This window comes from Schistocerca piceifrons, chromosome 7, assembly GCF_021461385.2.
Source record: "Schistocerca piceifrons isolate TAMUIC-IGC-003096 chromosome 7, iqSchPice1.1, whole genome shotgun sequence".
NCBI lineage: Eukaryota > Metazoa > Arthropoda > Insecta > Orthoptera > Acrididae > Schistocerca > Schistocerca piceifrons.
The window spans coordinates 526645171-526666105 of record NC_060144.1 but is presented as its reverse complement, the minus strand read 5'-3'; the positions used below and the strand labels follow the sequence as shown (position 1 = coordinate 526666105).

Here is a 20935-nt window from a genome sequence, read left to right as displayed (position 1 = left end):
GGCGCTCCGCAAAACTCAAGGACTTCGAACGTGGTCTGGTTATAGGGTGTCGCTTGTGTCATACGTCTGTACGCTATGTGATGAAAAGTATCCGGACACCGCCAAAAACATACGTTTTTCATATTAGGTGCATTGTGCTGCCACCTACTGCCAGGTACTCCATATCAGCGACCTCAGTAGTCATTAGATATCGTGAAAGAGCAGTATGGGGCGCTCCGCAAAACTCAAGGACTTCGAACGTGGTCAGGTTATAGGGTGTCGCTTGTGTCATACGTCTGTACGCTATGTGATGAAAAGTATCCGGACACCGCCAAAAACATACGTTTTTCATATTAGGTGCATTGTGCTGCCACCTACTGCCAGGTACTCCATATCAGCGACCTCAGTAGTCATTAGATATCGTGAAAGAGCAGTATGGGGCGCTCCGCAAAACTCAAGGACTTCGAACGTGGTCTGGTTATAGGGTGTCGCTTGTGTCATACGTCTGTACGCTATGTGATGAAAAGTATCCGGACACCGCCAAAAACATACGTTTTTCATATTAGGTGCATTGTGCTGCCACCTACTGCCAGGTACTCCATATCAGCGACCTCAGTAGTCATTAGATATCGTGAAAGAGCAGTATGGGGCGCTCCGCAAAACTCAAGGACTTCGAACGTGGTCTGGTTATAGGGTGTCGCTTGTGTCATACGTCTGTACGCTATGTGATGAAAAGTATCCGGACACCGCCAAAAACATACGTTTTTCATATTAGGTGCATTGTGCTGCCACCTACTGCCAGGTACTCCATATCAGCGACCTCAGTAGTCATTAGATATCGTGAAAGAGCAGTATGGGGCGCTCCGCAAAACTCAAGGACTTCGAACGTGGTCTGGTTATAGGGTGTCGCTTGTGTCATACGTCTGTACGCTATGTGATGAAAAGTATCCGGACACCGCCAAAAACATACGTTTTTCATATTAGGTGCATTGTGCTGCCACCTACTGCCAGGTACTCCATATCAGCGACCTCAGTAGTCATTAGATATCGTGAAAGAGCAGTATGGGGCGCTCCGCAAAACTCAAGGACTTCGAACGTGGTCTGGTTATAGGGTGTCGCTTGTGTCATACGTCTGTACGCTATGTGATGAAAAGTATCCGGACACCGCCAAAAACATACGTTTTTCATATTAGGTGCATTGTGCTGCCACCTACTGCCAGGTACTCCATATCAGCGACCTCAGTAGTCATTAGATATCGTGAAAGAGCAGTATGGGGCGCTCCGCAAAACTCAAGGACTTCGAACGTGGTCAGGTTATAGGGTGTCGCTTGTGTCATACGTCTGTACGCTATGTGATGAAAAGTATCCGGACACCGCCAAAAACATACGTTTTTCATATTAGGTGCATTGTGCTGCCACCTACTGCCAGGTACTCCATATCAGCGACCTCAGTAGTCATTAGATATCGTGAAAGAGCAGTATGGGGCGCTCCGCAAAACTCAAGGACTTCGAACGTGGTCTGGTTATAGGGTGTCGCTTGTGTCATACGTCTGTACGCTATGTGATGAAAAGTATCCGGACACCGCCAAAAACATACGTTTTTCATATTAGGTGCATTGTGCTGCCACCTACTGCCAGGTACTCCATATCAGCGACCTCAGTAGTCATTAGATATCGTGAAAGAGCAGTATGGGGCGCTCCGCAAAACTCAAGGACTTCGAACGTGGTCTGGTTATAGGGTGTCGCTTGTGTCATACGTCTGTACGCTATGTGATGAAAAGTATCCGGACACCGCCAAAAACATACGTTTTTCATATTAGGTGCATTGTGCTGCCACCTACTGCCAGGTACTCCATATCAGCGACCTCAGTAGTCATTAGATATCGTGAAAGAGCAGTATGGGGCGCTCCGCAAAACTCAAGGACTTCGAACGTGGTCTGGTTATAGGGTGTCGCTTGTGTCATACGTCTGTACGCTATGTGATGAAAAGTATCCGGACACCGCCAAAAACATACGTTTTTCATATTAGGTGCATTGTGCTGCCACCTACTGCCAGGTACTCCATATCAGCGACCTCAGTAGTCATTAGATATCGTGAAAGAGCAGTATGGGGCGCTCCGCAAAACTCAAGGACTTCGAACGTGGTCTGGTTATAGGGTGTCGCTTGTGTCATACGTCTGTACGCTATGTGATGAAAAGTATCCGGACACCGCCAAAAACATACGTTTTTCATATTAGGTGCATTGTGCTGCCACCTACTGCCAGGTACTCCATATCAGCGACCTCAGTAGTCATTAGATATCGTGAAAGAGCAGTATGGGGCGCTCCGCAAAACTCAAGGACTTCGAACGTGGTCTGGTTATAGGGTGTCGCTTGTGTCATACGTCTGTACGCTATGTGATGAAAAGTATCCGGACACCGCCAAAAACATACGTTTTTCATATTAGGTGCATTGTGCTGCCACCTACTGCCAGGTACTCCATATCAGCGACCTCAGTAGTCATTAGATATCGTGAAAGAGCAGTATGGGGCGCTCCGCAAAACTCAAGGACTTCGAACGTGGTCTGGTTATAGGGTGTCGCTTGTGTCATACGTCTGTACGCTATGTGATGAAAAGTATCCGGACACCGCCAAAAACATACGTTTTTCATATTAGGTGCATTGTGCTGCCACCTACTGCCAGGTACTCCATATCAGCGACCTCAGTAGTCATTAGATATCGTGAAAGAGCAGTATGGGGCGCTCCGCAAAACTCAAGGACTTCGAACGTGGTCTGGTTATAGGGTGTCGCTTGTGTCATACGTCTGTACGCTATGTGATGAAAAGTATCCGGACACCGCCAAAAACATACGTTTTTCATATTAGGTGCATTGTGCTGCCACCTACTGCCAGGTACTCCATATCAGCGACCTCAGTAGTCATTAGATATCGTGAAAGAGCAGTATGGGGCGCTCCGCAAAACTCAAGGACTTCGAACGTGGTCTGGTTATAGGGTGTCGCTTGTGTCATACGTCTGTACGCTATGTGATGAAAAGTATCCGGACACCGCCAAAAACATACGTTTTTCATATTAGGTGCATTGTGCTGCCACCTACTGCCAGGTACTCCAGATCAGCGACCTCAGTAGTCATTAGATATCGTGAAAGAGCAGTATGGGGCGCTCCGCAAAACTCAAGGACTTCGAACGTGGTCTGGTTATAGGGTGTCGCTTGTGTCATACGTCTGTACGCTATGTGATGAAAAGTATCCGGACACCGCCAAAAACATACGTTTTTCATATTAGGTGCATTGTGCTGCCACCTACTGCCAGGTACTCCATATCAGCGACCTCAGTAGTCATTAGATATCGTGAAAGAGCAGTATGGGGCGCTCCGCAAAACTCAAGGACTTCGAACGTGGTCTGGTTATAGGGTGTCGCTTGTGTCATACGTCTGTACGCTATGTGATGAAAAGTATCCGGACACCGCCAAAAACATACGTTTTTCATATTAGGTGCATTGTGCTGCCACCTACTGCCAGGTACTCCATATCAGCGACCTCAGTAGTCATTAGATATCGTGAAAGAGCAGTACGGGGCGCTCCGCAAAACTCAAGGACTTCGAACGTGGTCTGGTTATAGGGTGTCGCTTGTGTCATACGTCTGTACGCTATGTGATGAAAAGTATCCGGACACCGCCAAAAACATACGTTTTTCATATTAGGTGCATTGTGCTGCCACCTACTGCCAGGTACTCCATATCAGCGACCTCAGTAGTCATTAGATATCGTGAAAGAGCAGTATGGGGCGCTCCGCAAAACTCAAGGACTTCGAACGTGGTCTGGTTATAGGGTGTCGCTTGTGTCATACGTCTGTACGCTATGTGATGAAAAGTATCCGGACACCGCCAAAAACATACGTTTTTCATATTAGGTGCATTGTGCTGCCACCTACTGCCAGGTACTCCAGATCAGCGACCTCAGTAGTCATTAGATATCGTGAAAGAGCAGTATGGGGCGCTCCGCAAAACTCAAGGACTTCGAACGTGGTCTGGTTATAGGGTGTCGCTTGTGTCATACGTCTGTACGCTATGTGATGAAAAGTATCCGGACACCGCCAAAAACATACGTTTTTCATATTAGGTGCATTGTGCTGCCACCTACTGCCAGGTACTCCATATCAGCGACCTCAGTAGTCATTAGATATCGTGAAAGAGCAGTATGGGGCGCTCCGCAAAACTCAAGGACTTCGAACGTGGTCTGGTTATAGGGTGTCGCTTGTGTCATACGTCTGTACGCTATGTGATGAAAAGTATCCGGACACCGCCAAAAACATACGTTTTTCATATTAGGTGCATTGTGCTGCCACCTACTGCCAGGTACTCCATATCAGCGACCTCAGTAGTCATTAGATATCGTGAAAGAGCAGTATGGGGCGCTCCGCAAAACTCAAGGACTTCGAACGTGGTCTGGTTATAGGGTGTCGCTTGTGTCATACGTCTGTACGCTATGTGATGAAAAGTATCCGGACACCGCCAAAAACATACGTTTTTCATATTAGGTGCATTGTGCTGCCACCTACTGCCAGGTACTCCATATCAGCGACCTCAGTAGTCATTAGATATCGTGAAAGAGCAGTATGGGGCGCTCCGCAAAACTCAAGGACTTCGAACGTGGTCTGGTTATAGGGTGTCGCTTGTGTCATACGTCTGTACGCTATGTGATGAAAAGTATCCGGACACCGCCAAAAACATACGTTTTTCATATTAGGTGCATTGTGCTGCCACCTACTGCCAGGTACTCCATATCAGCGACCTCAGTAGTCATTAGATATCGTGAAAGAGCAGTATGGGGCGCTCCGCAAAACTCAAGGACTTCGAACGTGGTCTGGTTATAGGGTGTCGCTTGTGTCATACGTCTGTACGCTATGTGATGAAAAGTATCCGGACACCGCCAAAAACATACGTTTTTCATATTAGGTGCATTGTGCTGCCACCTACTGCCAGGTACTCCATATCAGCGACCTCAGTAGTCATTAGATATCGTGAAAGAGCAGTATGGGGCGCTCCGCAAAACTCAAGGACTTCGAACGTGGTCTGGTTATAGGGTGTCGCTTGTGTCATACGTCTGTACGCTATGTGATGAAAAGTATCCGGACACCGCCAAAAACATACGTTTTTCATATTAGGTGCATTGTGCTGCCACCTACTGCCAGGTACTCCATATCAGCGACCTCAGTAGTCATTAGATATCGTGAAAGAGCAGTATGGGGCGCTCCGCAAAACTCAAGGACTTCGAACGTGGTCTGGTTATAGGGTGTCGCTTGTGTCATACGTCTGTACGCTATGTGATGAAAAGTATCCGGACACCGCCAAAAACATACGTTTTTCATATTAGGTGCATTGTGCTGCCACCTACTGCCAGGTACTCCATATCAGCGACCTCAGTAGTCATTAGATATCGTGAAAGAGCAGTATGGGGCGCTCCGCAAAACTCAAGGACTTCGAACGTGGTCTGGTTATAGGGTGTCGCTTGTGTCATACGTCTGTACGCTATGTGATGAAAAGTATCCGGACACCGCCAAAAACATACGTTTTTCATATTAGGTGCATTGTGCTGCCACCTACTGCCAGGTACTCCATATCAGCGACCTCAGTAGTCATTAGATATCGTGAAAGAGCAGTATGGGGCGCTCCGCAAAACTCAAGGACTTCGAACGTGGTCTGGTTATAGGGTGTCGCTTGTGTCATACGTCTGTACGCTATGTGATGAAAAGTATCCGGACACCGCCAAAAACATACGTTTTTCATATTAGGTGCATTGTGCTGCCACCTACTGCCAGGTACTCCATATCAGCGACCTCAGTAGTCATTAGATATCGTGAAAGAGCAGTATGGGGCGCTCCGCAAAACTCAAGGACTTCGAACGTGGTCTGGTTATAGGGTGTCGCTTGTGTCATACGTCTGTACGCTATGTGATGAAAAGTATCCGGACACCGCCAAAAACATACGTTTTTCATATTAGGTGCATTGTGCTGCCACCTACTGCCAGGTACTCCATATCAGCGACCTCAGTAGTCATTAGATATCGTGAAAGAGCAGTATGGGGCGCTCCGCAAAACTCAAGGACTTCGAACGTGGTCTGGTTATAGGGTGTCGCTTGTGTCATACGTCTGTACGCTATGTGATGAAAAGTATCCGGACACCGCCAAAAACATACGTTTTTCATATTAGGTGCATTGTGCTGCCACCTACTGCCAGGTACTCCATATCAGCGACCTCAGTAGTCATTAGATATCGTGAAAGAGCAGTATGGGGCGCTCCGCAAAACTCAAGGACTTCGAACGTGGTCTGGTTATAGGGTGTCGCTTGTGTCATACGTCTGTACGCTATGTGATGAAAAGTATCCGGACACCGCCAAAAACATACGTTTTTCATATTAGGTGCATTGTGCTGCCACCTACTGCCAGGTACTCCATATCAGCGACCTCAGTAGTCATTAGATATCGTGAAAGAGCAGTATGGGGCGCTCCGCAAAACTCAAGGACTTCGAACGTGGTCTGGTTATAGGGTGTCGCTTGTGTCATACGTCTGTACGCTATGTGATGAAAAGTATCCGGACACCGCCAAAAACATACGTTTTTCATATTAGGTGCATTGTGCTGCCACCTACTGCCAGGTACTCCATATCAGCGACCTCAGTAGTCATTAGATATCGTGAAAGAGCAGTATGGGGCGCTCCGCAAAACTCAAGGACTTCGAACGTGGTCAGGTTATAGGGTGTCGCTTGTGTCATACGTCTGTACGCGAGATTTCCACACTCCTAAACATCCCTAGTTCCACAGTTTCCGGTGTGATAGTGAAGTGGAAACGTGAAGGGACCTGTACAGCACAAAAATGTACGGGTGGACATCGTTTGTTGACTGACTGAGACCGCCGAAACCTGAAGAGGGTCGTAATGTGTAATAAGCAGACATCTATCCAGACCATCACACAGGAATTCCAAACTGCATCAGGAGCCACTGCAAGTACTATGACACTTAGGCGGGCGATGAGAAAAATTTGATTTCATGGTAGAGCGTCTGCTCATAAGCCACACATCACGCCGGCAAGTGCCAAACGACACCTCACTTGGTGTAAGGAGCGAAAATATTGCACTATTGAACAGTGGAAAAACGTTTTGTGGAGTGACGAATCACGGTATACAATGTGGCGATCCGAAGGCACGGTGCGGGTATGACGAATGCCCGGAGAAAGTCATCTGCTAGCGTGTGTAGTGCCAACAGTAAAATTCGGAGGCTGTGGTGTTATGGTGTGGTCGCGTGTTTCATGGAGGGGGCTTGAACCCCTTGTTGTTTTGCGTGGCACTATCACATCACAGGCCTAAGTTGATGTTTTGAGCACCTTCTTGCTTCCCGCTGTTGAAGAGCAATTAGGGTATGGGGACTGCTTCTTTCAACACGATCGAACACCTGCTCATAATGCACAGCCTGTGGCGGAATGGTTACACGACAATAACATTTCTGTAATGGACTCACCTGCACAGAGTCGTGACCTGAATTTTATAGAACTCCTTTGGGATGTTTTGGAACGCGGATTTCATGCCAGGCCTCACCGACCGACGTCGATACCTCTCCTCAGTGGAGCACTCTGTGAAGAATGGGCTGCCATTCCCCAAGAACCCTTCCAGCATCTAACTGAACGTGTGCCTGCGAGAGTGGAAGCTGTCATCAAGGCTAAGGGTGGGCCAACACCATATTGAATTCGAGCATTACCGATGGAGGGCGCCAAGAACATGTAAGTCATGTTCAGTCAGGTGTGCGGATACTTTTGATCACATAGTGTAGCTCTTCTGTCTCCCTCTGCGCGTAATGGTTTCGATCATCCTCTTCTTCTGCCTCTGTAAGTTGAATAGTATACATCATCTTGCTATGTCACCTGTCCTCACTCATACAGGACACATGCCCATGGCATCTCATTAATTCTCCTCCGACTCATTACAGTTGTGCCCAGTGCGCATTCATTTCTAATTTTGTTACGTAGTGTCAACCCACAGCACCATTCCACTGTTTCCATCTCCTTTACCAAGAAGTCTCAGACCTGTGAGTTATTTCCGATGTTTCTGAGCCATACATTCCAATATTTGCTACAACGATTGGAAATATACTTATCTTCCTGCTATTTAATTGTCTGTTTGTTCGTCTACCTTGGCCAATGCAGTTCTTAATTTCACTTTTACTGGATCCATCTTTGTCAGTAATTACAATAATTTTTAAGAGTTCACAGACGTTACTAGCCCAGTGTTTCTGTTCGTGACTCAGTCCTCCGGTAAACGAGTACTACTTCCTCTCTAAGTGCTTAACCCCATTTATGATATGCGTTGTGCACCTTTCTAGCCTAGTAGATTACGTCATTCTCATTTTCTGGAAAAATGATTTGGTCATCAGCAAAACTATATTGTAAATAATGTAGAAGCTATGGCTAATCCTTGTGGTAGAGCACCTCCATTACTTGCACGCCGGTACAGTAGCCGCTGAGCACAGCGCCACCTTGTTGTGTGCCCACAGCGCTGCCGCAGCTGCCGCACCAGAGCGACGTGGAACACGCGGCCTCCCTGGTGCTCTACGGCTGCCAGGCGCTGCCCATCCGGCTCAAGATCCTGCTGGACAGGCTCTTCTCCAGCGTCGGCCGTCGACAGCTGGCCCAGCTGCTGCTCCAGTTCGGCTGGACGCTCGACGACTACGCTCGCGGCTACATCGTCCGGGTAAGTACAGCGACCCGGCTCTCAGCCAGTCCCACTCCACCATTAGAGTCCTCTCAGTTTCTTCCTCTTTGGGAAGCACTCACCCTGTCTCAGTCTGAGCATCTGGGTACCTTAGCTACAGTAATTTCATAAGAACATGCGGAAACTAAACAGGAATATCGGAATTCTCCACAGGACATTTACTGCAGAGGTCGTCGTGGCCCGACTGTAGATGGAGGGCTGGGCAGGAGTTCCTGTGGTTGTCAGGATGGCGTAGTTGCTGTCCCACCCAGGTTCAAAATGGTGCAAATGGCTCTGAGCAGTATGGAACTTAACATCTGAGGTCATCAGGCCCCTAGACTTAGAACTACGTAAACCTAACAAACCTAAGGGCATCACACACATCCATGCCCGAGGCAGGATTCGAACCTGCGACCGTAGCAGCAGCGCGGTTCTGGACTGATGCACCTAGAACCGCCCGGCCACAGAGGCCGGCTGTCCCACCCAGGCATTATTGGTTCGATGGCGGACTGAATTTCGTCTAACGAAATTGTTTCACCATGGAAAATAATAACACGATCCCACATTTCAACGAACATCGAAAAGATAGAGACTGAGATAGCCGTTCGCGAAATAGAAAAGCAATTACAATCTCTTAGTAGTGGAAAGGCATCAGGACCAGATGAGATAGATGTAAGATTCTACACAAAAATATCCGAAAGAACTTGCTCACCTTCAAGCAGCACTTTATCGTAGACCACTGAAGCAGTGAAGGGTACCTAGCAACTGGAAAAAAAAAGCGAAAGACATTCCTATTTTCAAGAAGGTTCAAATGGCTCTGAGCACTATGGGACTTAACCTCTTAGGTCAACAGTCCCTTATAACTACTTAAACCTAACTAACCTAAGGACATCACACACTTCCATGCCCGAGGCAGGATTCGAACCTGCGACCATAGCGGTCGCGCGGTTCCAGACTGTAGCGCCTAGAACCGCTCGGCCACTCCGGCCGAATTTCAAGAAAGGTCGTGGGACAGATGCACATAATTATAGGCCTATATTGTTGACGTCAAAATGTTGTAGAATTAGGGTACATGTTTTCTGCTCACTTATTATGACGCTTTTGGAGAACGATAATCTCCGGAATATAAGACAACATGGGTTCCGCAAACAGAGATACTGCGAACGGCAGCTTCCTCTGTTCCTTCATGAGATCCATACCGCAGTAGACAACGCATTCGGAATAATGCCGTGTTACTTGACCTCAGAAATGCCTTTGACATCTTCCCGCCTTGCCATTTAGTAAAAGAAAAAAAAAAAATACGAACCTGCCGAGTATGTGACCAGATTAGCCAATGGATACGAGACTTCCTGACGTAAAGACCGGAACACGTCGCTCTTAATGGAACAAAATCGACACACGTAATGATAATTTCCGGTGAATCCCAAGGAAGTGTGATACGGCTGTTAATGTTTACAATGTACATAAATGATGTGCTAGAAAGTGTCGGAAGCTCTGTAAGACTGTTCGCAGATGATACAGATGTCTATAAGAATATAGCAATACCATAAGACAGTATTAGTTTGCAAAATTATCTACTGAGGATTGATTATGAGTGATGCAGGCTTTCGCAGTTGACCACACCGTAAATAAACGTAACATATTGCTCATACATAGGAAAAGAAATCCAGTACTGTACAACTGCACAAGTGATGAAAAACTGCTGCAAACGTATCTGTCACAAAGGCAGTAACTATCTAGAGCGACCGTAAGTGGAATGACAACATTAAACAAAGAGTAGGAAAACCAATGGCGAACTGAGATTGATAGGAAGAATGTTAAGTAAATACAGCTCATCCACGAACGAAGTGAGGTCCAAGGCGCTTGCTCAACCGATTCTTGAGTACTATTCATCCGTCTGGGATCTTTATCCGGTAGGACTGACAGAGAAGATCCAACGAAGATCCTCACACGATCGTTTAGTCCGCGCAAGAGCGTTACAGAGATGTTCAACAAACTTAATTGGTAGACATTACAAGCGAGGCGTTGTGCATCACGCAGAGGTTTACTATGGAAACTTCGTGAGAGTAGTTTCAGCAAGAGTCGAACAAGATATTACTTCTCTGTATGTCCATCTTTCTCGCGATGGTTGCGAGACTCGGCTGTTCGTTAGATGCCAAATGAAACACCTTTGAGCCGTCATTTTTCAACCTTATTTTATTGGGAAACCAGTTTTAGCGTTTTACTAAGCCATGTTCAAGTCCCTGACTGACGTGTAGGAATAATCTACCTTGGCAGGTGATAATTGAAGTGGTCGCTGTAGCAAATGTGTACTAATACCGGTATTGCTGGGCCCTGGTTTGATCACAAAAAGTCGCCAATTTAAATCACAGTTGCAGTTCATCATTCATAGTGAGTAACGGGTATTCTGAAAAAAGATGTACAACTTGCTTCGCCAGAGGTGACAGGATTCGAAAACTTGTTTTACGAGTACTTTCAAATTAATGCTAAAGCACTACACCTAACATGTTGACATGCGATGTACGACGTCATCCATGCAGTTACAGCGAACATTCGACGGAGTTCTTACCACTTTCATAAACATTATTCTTACCTTTAAGAAACGTGATGAATGATGTGTAGGAATAAGTTGTAAAAAGACACTTGAATCCAAGAGTTTTTTTTACCCCTTCAGAGTAAGAAATATGATGAACTTAAAAGAAAACTAAATCCCAAAACTTTATTACCCTTTAAGTAATTCAGTGGAAAGTATTAGAAAAAATGCAGTAGGCTATGAAAGGGTCATACTAAATGCAATAAGCTATGAAAAGGTCGTACTATCTGAAAGTAAGGTCGTTGCAGATGCATATGACCTCTTAGGAACAGCGCTGTTAAAAGTAGCATCAAAGGATCTTTTGAGAAACTGCTAACTTACGAGGGGTGTTCGGTAAGTAGCGCAACACATTTTTTTTTCTCTGCCAATTTCGTTTGACGAAATGCAGAATTTGTTGTGGGAGATCGTGGAATACTCCCATTTCAACCCGTATAGTTTCACGAAGTTCCGACAGGTGGCGGTGCTACGCGAAGCCATCAAAATGGCGTCTGTAACGGAGGTCCGTTACCAGTAGAGAGCCGTCATTGAGTTTGTTCTGGTGGTAAACCAGAGCATCACAGATATTCATAGGTCTTCGGAAACCGGTCAGTGAACAAAAGCACGGCGAGTCGCTAGGTGATGTGCCTGTCATCATCGCTACAAGGTTGTGCAAACCTGCCCCATCTGCCGCGTGCCGGCAGGCCGTATACAGGGTGTTACAAAAAGGTACGGCCAAACTTTCAGGAAACATTCCTCACACACAAATAAATAAAAGATGTTATGTGGACATGTGTCCGGAAACGCTTAATTTCCATGTTAGAGCTCATTTTAGTTTCGTCAGTATGTACTGTACTTCCTCGATTCACCGCCAGTTGGCCCAATTGAAGGAAGGTAATGTTGACTTCGGTGCTTGTGTTGACATGCGACTCATTGCTCTACAGTACTAGCATCAAGCACATCAGTACGTACCATCAACAGGTTAGTGTTCATCACGAACGTGGTTTTGCAGTCAGTGCAGTGTTTACAAATGCGGAGTTGGCAGATGCCCATTTGATGTATGGATTAGCACGGGGCAATAGCCGTGGCGCGGTACGTTTGTATCGCGACAGATTTCCAGAACGAAGGTGTCCCGACAGGAAGGCGTTCGAAGCAATTGGTCGGCGTCTTACAGAGCACGGAACATTCCAGCCTATGACTCACGACTGGGGAAGACCTAGAACGACGAGGACACCTGCAATGGACAAGGCAATTCTTCGTGCAGTTGACGATAACCCTAATGTCAGCGTCAGAAAAGTTGCTGCTGTACAAGGTAACGTTGACCACGTCACTGTATGGAGAGTGCTACGGGAGAACCAGTTGTTTCCGTACCATGTACAGCGTGTGCAGGCACTATCAGCAGCTGATTGGCCTCCACGGGTACACTTCTGCGAATGGCTCATCCAACAATGTGTCAATCCTCATTTCAGTGCAAATGTTCTCTTTACGGATGAGGCTTCATTCCAACGTGATCAAATTGTAAATTTTCACAATCAACATGTGTGGGCTGACGAGAATCCGCACGCAATTGTGCAATCACGTCATCAACCCAGATTTTCTGTGAACGTTTGTGCAGGCATTGTTGGTGATGTCTTGATTGCGCCCCACGTTCTTCCGCCTACGCTCAGTGGAGGACGTTATCATGATTTCATACGGGATACTCTACCTGTGCTGCTAGAACATGTGCCTTTACAAGTACGACACATGTGGTTCATGCACGATGGAGCTCCTGCACGTTTCAGTCGAAGTGTTCGTACGCTTCTCAACAACAGATTCGGTGACCGGTGGATTGGTAGAGGCGGACCAATTCCATGGCCTCCACGCTCTCCTGACCTTAACCCTCTTGACTTTCATTTATGGGAGCATTTGAAAGCTCTTATCTACGCAACCCCGGTACCAAATGTAGAGACTCTTCGTGCTCGTATTGCGGACGGCTGTGATACAATACGCCATTCTCCAGGGCTGCATCAGCGCATCAGGGATTCCATGCGACGGAGGGTGGATGCATGTATCCTCGCTAACGGAGGACATTTTGAACATTTCCTGTAACAAAGTGTTTGAAGTCACGCTGGTACGTTCTGTTGCTGTGTGTTTCCATTCCATGATTAATGTGATTTGAAGTTATAATTACATGGAAAGTAAGTGTTTCCGGACACATGTCCACATAACATATTTTCTTTCTTAGTGTGTGAGGAATGTTTCCTGAAAGTTTGGCCGTACCTTTTTGTAACACCCTGTATAGCTGTTACTCCTGCAATGTTAGAACGTACGGGCCGGCCGAAGTGGCCGTGCGGTTAAAGGCGCTGCAGTCTGGAACCGAAAGACCACTACGGTCGCAGGTTCGAATCCTGCCTCGGGCATGGATGTTTGTGATGTCCTTATGTTAGTTAGGTTTAACTAGTTCTAAGTTCTAGGGGACTAATGACCTCAGCAGTTGAGTCCCACAGTGCTCAGAGCCATTTGAACCTTTTTTTTTTTTTTTTTAGAACGTACGGACTCTCTCATTCGAAATGATCGACCAATACCAACTATCTTCTCCTTCTCCGTGACAACGCAAGACATCACACAAGTCTGCGAACCCGAGAAGAGCTCAGAAAAGTTCATTGGACTGCTCTTCCTCATCCACCCTAGCGCCCGGATCTCGCACCTTCCGACTTGCGTCTGTTTGGCCCAATGAAGGGCGCACTGCCCGGGAAGTAGTACGTGGATGATGGAGAGGTTATTGCCGGCCGCTGTGGACGAGCGGTTCTAGACGCTGCAATCTGGAACCGCGCGGCCGCTACGGTCGCAGGTTCGAATCCTGCCTCGGGCATGGATTGTGTGATGTCCTTAGGTTAGTTAGGTTTAAGTAGTTCTAAGTTCTAGGGGACTATGACCTCAGATGTTGAGTCCCATGGAGCTCAGAGCCATTTGAACCATGGAGAGGTTATTGATGCAGCAAGACGTTGCCTCCGACGTCCATCGATAGCTTGGCGGCATACAAGCCCTGCCCGTAAGTTGGCGTAAGGCCGTCACATCGGAGATTATGCTAAAAAATAGGGTCTTGCAGCCAGTAATACGGTGTGTCGGCATCCTGAACAAAACAAACCTGCTTTCAAAAAGAAAGTGTCGTATTTCTTCTTGAACGCCTCACATCTGTGAAGTATAGGGCAACGAGTGTATTTTCCCCAACAAATCAATAAAAACTTTAAAAGAGGGAAAGATGTGGGGGGTGGGGCTGGTTGTGAGATGTGAAGTCTGGGTGACATTTTGGTGAATTGAGAATGAGGTAACTGACTGCCACGGAGGGGCAGGTGTAAGGCCCCCAAGGCCCCAGTGCATGTAGTTACGTCAGTGCTCGACCGTCTGAACACCTGCAGCTTCTGGAAGAAACCGCAGTTGCCGTTCGGAACTGTATGTAGTCTGGTCGCCAGCGCTGACTCGGAGCCCGCGCCCTCTCCCTGTGGCGGAAGCCGCCCCCGGCGCCGCCCCCGCACCTACCTGCCGCCCCCATTAGCGCCGGAGAACAAAGTAGCCCGCTAATGGCAGGGGTCGCCTTTCGGCCCATTACCGCCGCAGTCGGCGCTCGGTCCGCCCCCACTTGTCCTCAGCCCCCGACATGTGTAACTCTGCGGACACCACTCAACGCCACCGCGGCACGTTTCTCACCATTTACTTTTCCGTTCCAGCAGCGCAAGGGCATTGCTAGTCATTAAATCTGTATGGCGTTTAATCGTGGGCCACTGAAACAAATTGCAATCACATCAACAATGTACCATCTCTCTCTTCGACTGTGCTAAAGTGGACGACCTAAATCACATTTTCTTTGGCTGCAAATATCGGACGGATGTCAATAACACAAGCCCTCTGGTACATGAATTACCAGCTTTAGCCCCTGTATTGTTATCGTAAAAGAAATGTTCAAATGTGTGTGAAATCTTACGGGGCTTAACTGCTAAGGTCATCAGTCCCTAAGCTTACACACTGTTGTTGTTGTTGTAGTCTTCAGTCCTGAGACTGGTTTGATACTACTCTATCCTGTGCAAGCTTCTTCATCTCCCAGTACCTACTGCAGCCTACATCCTTCTGAATCTGCTTAGTGTATTCATCTCTTGGTCTCCTCTGCAATTTTTACCCTCCACGCTACCCTACAATACTAAATAGGTGATCCCTTGATGCCTCAGAACATGTCCTACCAACCGATCCCTTCTTCTAGTCAAGTTGTGCCACAAACTCCTCTTCTCCCCAATTCTATTCAATACCTCCTCATTAGTTATGTGATCTACCCATCTAATCTTCAGCATTCTTCTGTAGCACCACATTTCGAAAGCTTCTATTCTCTTCTTGTCCAAACCATTTATCGTCCGCGTTTCACTTCCATACATGGCTACACTCCATACAAATACTTTCAGAAACTACTTCCTAATACTTAAATCAATACTCGATGTTAACAAATTTCTCTTCTTCAGAAACGCTTTCCTTCCCATTGCCAGTCAACATTTTATATCCTCTCTACTTCGACCTTCATCAGTTATTTTGCTCCCCAAATAACAAAACTCCTTTACTACTTTAAGTGTCTCATTTCCTAATCTAATACCCTCAGCGTCACCCAACTTAATTCGACTACATTCCATTATCCTCGTTTTGCTTTTGTTGATGTTCATCTTATATCCTCCCTTCAAGATACTATCCATTCCGTTCAACTGCTCTTCCAAGTCCTTTGCTGTCTCTGACAGAATTACAATGTCATCGGCGAACCTCAAAGTTTTTATTTCTTCTCCCTGGATTTTAATACCTACTTTAAATTTTTCTTTCGTTTCCTTTACTGCTTGCTCAATATACAGATTGAATAACATCGGGGAGAGGCTACAACCCTGTCTCACTCCCTTCCCAACCACTGCTTCCCTTTCATACCCCTCGACTCTTATTACTGCCATCTGCTTTCTGTACAAATTGTAAATAGCCTTTCGCTCCCTGTATTTTACCCCTGCCACCTTCAGAATTTGAAAGAGAGTATTCCAATCAACATTGTCAAAAGCTTTCTCTAAGTCTACAAATGCTAGAAACGTAGGTTTGCCTTTCCTTAATCTAGCTTCTAAGATAAGTCGTAGGGTCAGTATTGCCTCACGTGTTCCAGTATTTCTACAGAATCCAAACTGATCATCCCCAAGATCGGCTTCTACCAGTTTTTCCATTCGTCTGTAAAGAATTCGCGTTAGTATTGACTTATTAAACTGATAGCTCGTAGTTCGGTAATTTTCGCATCTGTCAACACCTGCTTTCTTTGGGATTGGAATTATTATATTCTTCTTGAAGTTTGAGGGTATTTCGCCTGTCTCATACATCTTGCTCACCAGATGGTAGAGTTTTGTCAGGACTGGCTCTCTCAAGTCTGTCAGTAGTTCTAATGGAATGTTGTCTGTAGATGAAGATGAAATGGGAGATGTGAAGAGTTTGACAAAGCTTACACACTACTTAACTTAAATTATCCTAAGGACAAACACACACACACACCCATGCCGGAGGGAGGACTCGTACCTCCGCCAGGACCAGACGCACAGTCCATGACTGCAGCGCCAAGACCGCTCGGCTAATCCCGCGCGGCATATTGTTATCATCAAAAGACATTTTTTGCAGATGAAATGTGTTCGCAGTTACGAATACGAACAACCGTCTGTTCTATAAGGGAATGACGACAATGAAAATTTGTGCCGGGTGGAGAGTCGAACCTGGATTTGCCGCTTCGCTATGGCTATCTGAGCATGACTCACGACCAGACCCAGACGTCCATAAATCTTCGTTCCTGCGTCACAACCTGTTCTCGGACAGACGTTATGTATTTCCCTCATGCATCTTTCATCCAAACATCATAGTCACTGCAATGTTGGATTTATTAGTCAATACCAGGCAGCGACTTTCACTTAAAATGTCCTCCTGGACACGGGAATTATATTACGTGTGTGCGAGTACAGTTTTTGACGCTGGAACGACAACATATGGGAGTTTGGCCCTGATCGTGATTCGTGTACGAGTAGCCAAAGTGGTCAGGGCGACGCTCATGTAAAGTGAGATACCCATGTTCGAGCTCCAGTCCGGAACACATTTGGACTATGGTCGTTGCCGTACACTGCTGATGTCTGTTCGTTTTCGCAGTTGCGAATACAATTCGTGTGTTTCAAAACGGCTGCATTCGCCACAGTGTCCGTCTTCTAAACAACATGGGCATTGCAGCTTCGTATTTTCACACAGTAAGGTTAGCCGGCCGGTGTGGCCGAGCGGTTCTAGGCGCTTCAGTCTGGAACCGCGCGACCGCTATGGTCGCAGGTTCGAATCCTGCCTCGGGCATGGATGTGTGTGCTGTCCTTAGGGTAGTTAGGTTTAAGTAGTTCTAAGTTCTAGGGGACTGATGACCTCAGATGTTAAGTCCGATAGTGCTCAGAGCCATTTGAACAGTAAGGTTAAAAGAAAGTGTCGCGTTATTCTTCAGGAGGTGGTATTGGTCAAAACTGGAACATATGTTCCTGTAATTGTATGTCGTGGAACTAATACCTGTTGAGGTATGGGCCATTGATTGTGACAGGTAATGTGTAGTATTTACAGGTAAGTCAGGATTCATAAGAGATGGCATGGTAAATTACCACAGTACATGCGTGTCGGTAGATGCAAATCCTCCAGCAGTCATGAAGGTGAGACGACATAATCCCTTCCCTGAATGTATTTTCGCTGAAAGATTCATAACGGGTGTTGCGTATCGCCGATTTGTGCGAGATGAATTACCAGCGCAAGTGGTAAAGAAAAAGGACTTTGATTTGTATTCAACCGTGCACCACGCCATTTCTTATGGATTAAGCGACAGTAGCTCGCCACCACAACCCGTGAGCGATCTATTGGACAAAAGCATGCCCTCCCTTTCACCAGACGTGAACCCGTTCGATTTCTGGTTAAGGCGACATTGAAAGACTTTTTTGTATGCCCAACCCATCGACAATGTGCAGATGTCACACGAGAGTGCGGCCAACGCGTATGACGCAAATCGAATCGCTGCCTTTAATTTTGCTTGTACGTATCAGAGTGTGTACTTTGTATACGTGCACCTACTTCGAAAGAAACAGAGACACTACAGCTCGTGCCGCGTACAGCTAGTGAGGTATAGCGGCGCAAGATCAACTATAGTTGATTGCCAGGCTGGAGTCTAGCAGAGAGGACATACAATACAGTGCAGGAAAACAAAAAGTTGTTCACATGTAAAAACGACATCGATTTTGATCCGATGACGGCATATGCCACCTGGGGCATAGCAGATGTACTGATAATTCTTTCCACGTCGTTCACCATTAGATATCGTAGTCCATCAGAGCAGCATCTGTGTCTTCCCTTTAATAGGGAGCGCCCACACGCAGAAGGCTCAGTGTGAAGCGAGCAGGCAGTCATGCCACGGAGACTCACTCTTGCTTCCTACAGCCAACTGAGCGAGTCTGAAAGGGCTCAGATTGTGGCCTTCCTAGTGGGCTTTTCAGAGAACTAACGTGATGCGTCAGCTGTGCAACGACGCTGCTATCAGTCATCACGTGAACATTCTCACGCCCGTAGGCGAGGTTCTTCAAGCCCACGCAGCACAGACGTCCGCGAGAATAGTCCTATTATAAGGGCAGCGGTGGCAGATAATAAGAGGGCTTGTGAACCCAGATATGTCAACACCACCTGTTGCGAACCGGTTGCTAGCAGTTGGACTACGGGCACGTACACCTCTATCAAGTCTTCCACTCACGCCACATCATCGACTAGCACGGGTCGACTGGTTCCTTCGCTTTGGGGGTGGAATCGATCGCCGCGGTCTTCAGCGCTGAAAGCAGATCCTGCCTGCACGTGATGGTCGTTTACGTGTACGACGTAGAACGCGTGAACACGGTCGTCCAACACACACAAGGGCAGCCTCAGGGCTTATGGTACGGCGAACGATAAGCTACAATTCTCGTTCACACACTAACACTAACCAGCTAACCAGCGCTCGGTACGTCAAGAATGTTGTTAGACTCGTTCTTACGCCGTTCTTGCAATAGGAAGGTCATGTGATGTTCCAACAGGGTAATGCTAGCCCACACACTGCCCGTGCAACTCAGCGTGCTCTGAAAGACGTGTAGCAATTTCCCTGGCCAGCAAAATGTCTCTCTTTGAGCACGTGCGGAATACGACGGGACGAGAAGTGACTCGTGCGACACGTCAGCCAACAACTTTTACAGAATTACTTGAACGCGTCGAGAAGGACTGTATTGCAGGACAGTATTCATCATTTATACGATCGACTAGTCAGCCCCTGCATTACCGCCCGCGCAGGCTATACCACGTACTATTATGAGTGTTTCAGCGTGGGTCTACACATGGTACGTCAGAGCCGCTTGTGCTACAGATCTGTAAATGGAATCATTTCATGTACTCTGTATGCACTGTTGCATGTGCACAGAGTGAAATCGAAACCTCAGTTTTTCCTCGCAGTGAGGAATAACTAGGAACGCCTTGACATGACTGGGTCGGTCATCGAAATATTGTGCGAAAACTGAAATACAAACTCGGCCGCCCACCCGGAAGAACACCATTAATGTGTATAGTATGATCACTGTTGCTTTTGATGCTGTACTAGAAAAATATTTTTTCAAGCAAATGTTTAGTTGCAGAATGAGATTTTCACTTTGCAGCGGAGTGTGCGCTGATGTGAAACTGCCTGGCAGATGAAAGCTGTGCGCCGGACCAAGACTCGAAGCTGGGACCTTTGCCTTTCGCGGGCAAGTGCTCTACCAGCTGAGCTACCCAAGCATGACTCGCGACCCGTCCTCACTGCTACAAATCCGCCAGTACCTCGCCTCCTACTTTCCAAACTTCACAGAAGCTCTCCTGCGAACTTTGCAGAGCTAGCACTCCTGGATGAAAGGATATCGCGGAGACATGGCTTAGCCGAGTTCGAGTCTCGGTCCGACACACAGTTTTAATCTGCCAGGAAGTTTCAAATGTTTAGTGTTTTGCCAAGTAAGACCCCATTTATGAGTTTTATGAATCTGTTCGTGTTGTCTGTCTGTTAGTCGGTATTGTTTCTTCAATGAGACGTGTTTCTGTGTTAAGATTCGTTAACTGTCAAAGATGGATTACATACAAATCCAGAGTCTTACATATAAGAAATTTTACTTGATAATTACTTTGATTCACAAGACACACCGAAATTCTGACGTACGATTTGTCGGACCCCATGGGAATGACGTCACTAGCCATTAGAATGAAAGACGAAGGTTCAGCTGTGTAAGGGTGTGATGAGTGCGGAGGAAACGACAGTTAGGTAGTTGTGGCGACAGGCGGCAGGTTATAAAGCGGCGCGTATGTTTTCGGGATCAAGAATTGAAGATGTGAACTTGTAAGCCTGAACAACAAATGGAAGGGTATCCACGGGAGTAGCTGATGTGGGAATTTATTATTAGTGAGCACTTGAGTTAAAGGCAATGAATGTAACAAATAAGTAGGTGTAGAAAAAAATTATTCTATGCTCAAATTGGTGTTATTTTTCTGCCAATATCTGTGTTGTTTTTTGGTAACATTGCTGTTATTTTTTGGCAGTAACGATTTATTTTTGAAAAGATCCAGAAT

At 46.6% G+C, this 20935-nt stretch overlaps 1 protein-coding gene across 1 annotated transcript in view; it reads left to right on the top strand.

Annotated features, from left to right (window-relative positions):
- The window catches only part of LOC124709064 (zinc finger protein basonuclin-2-like), a 201154-nt gene that overhangs the window by 131970 nt on the left and 48249 nt on the right, over nt 1-20935 (top strand). The window contains exon 4 of the mRNA XM_047240713.1: nt 8522-8718. Within this exon, the coding sequence (XP_047096669.1) occupies nt 8522-8718 (197 nt within the window). The remainder of the gene's footprint in view (nt 1-8521; nt 8719-20935) is intronic.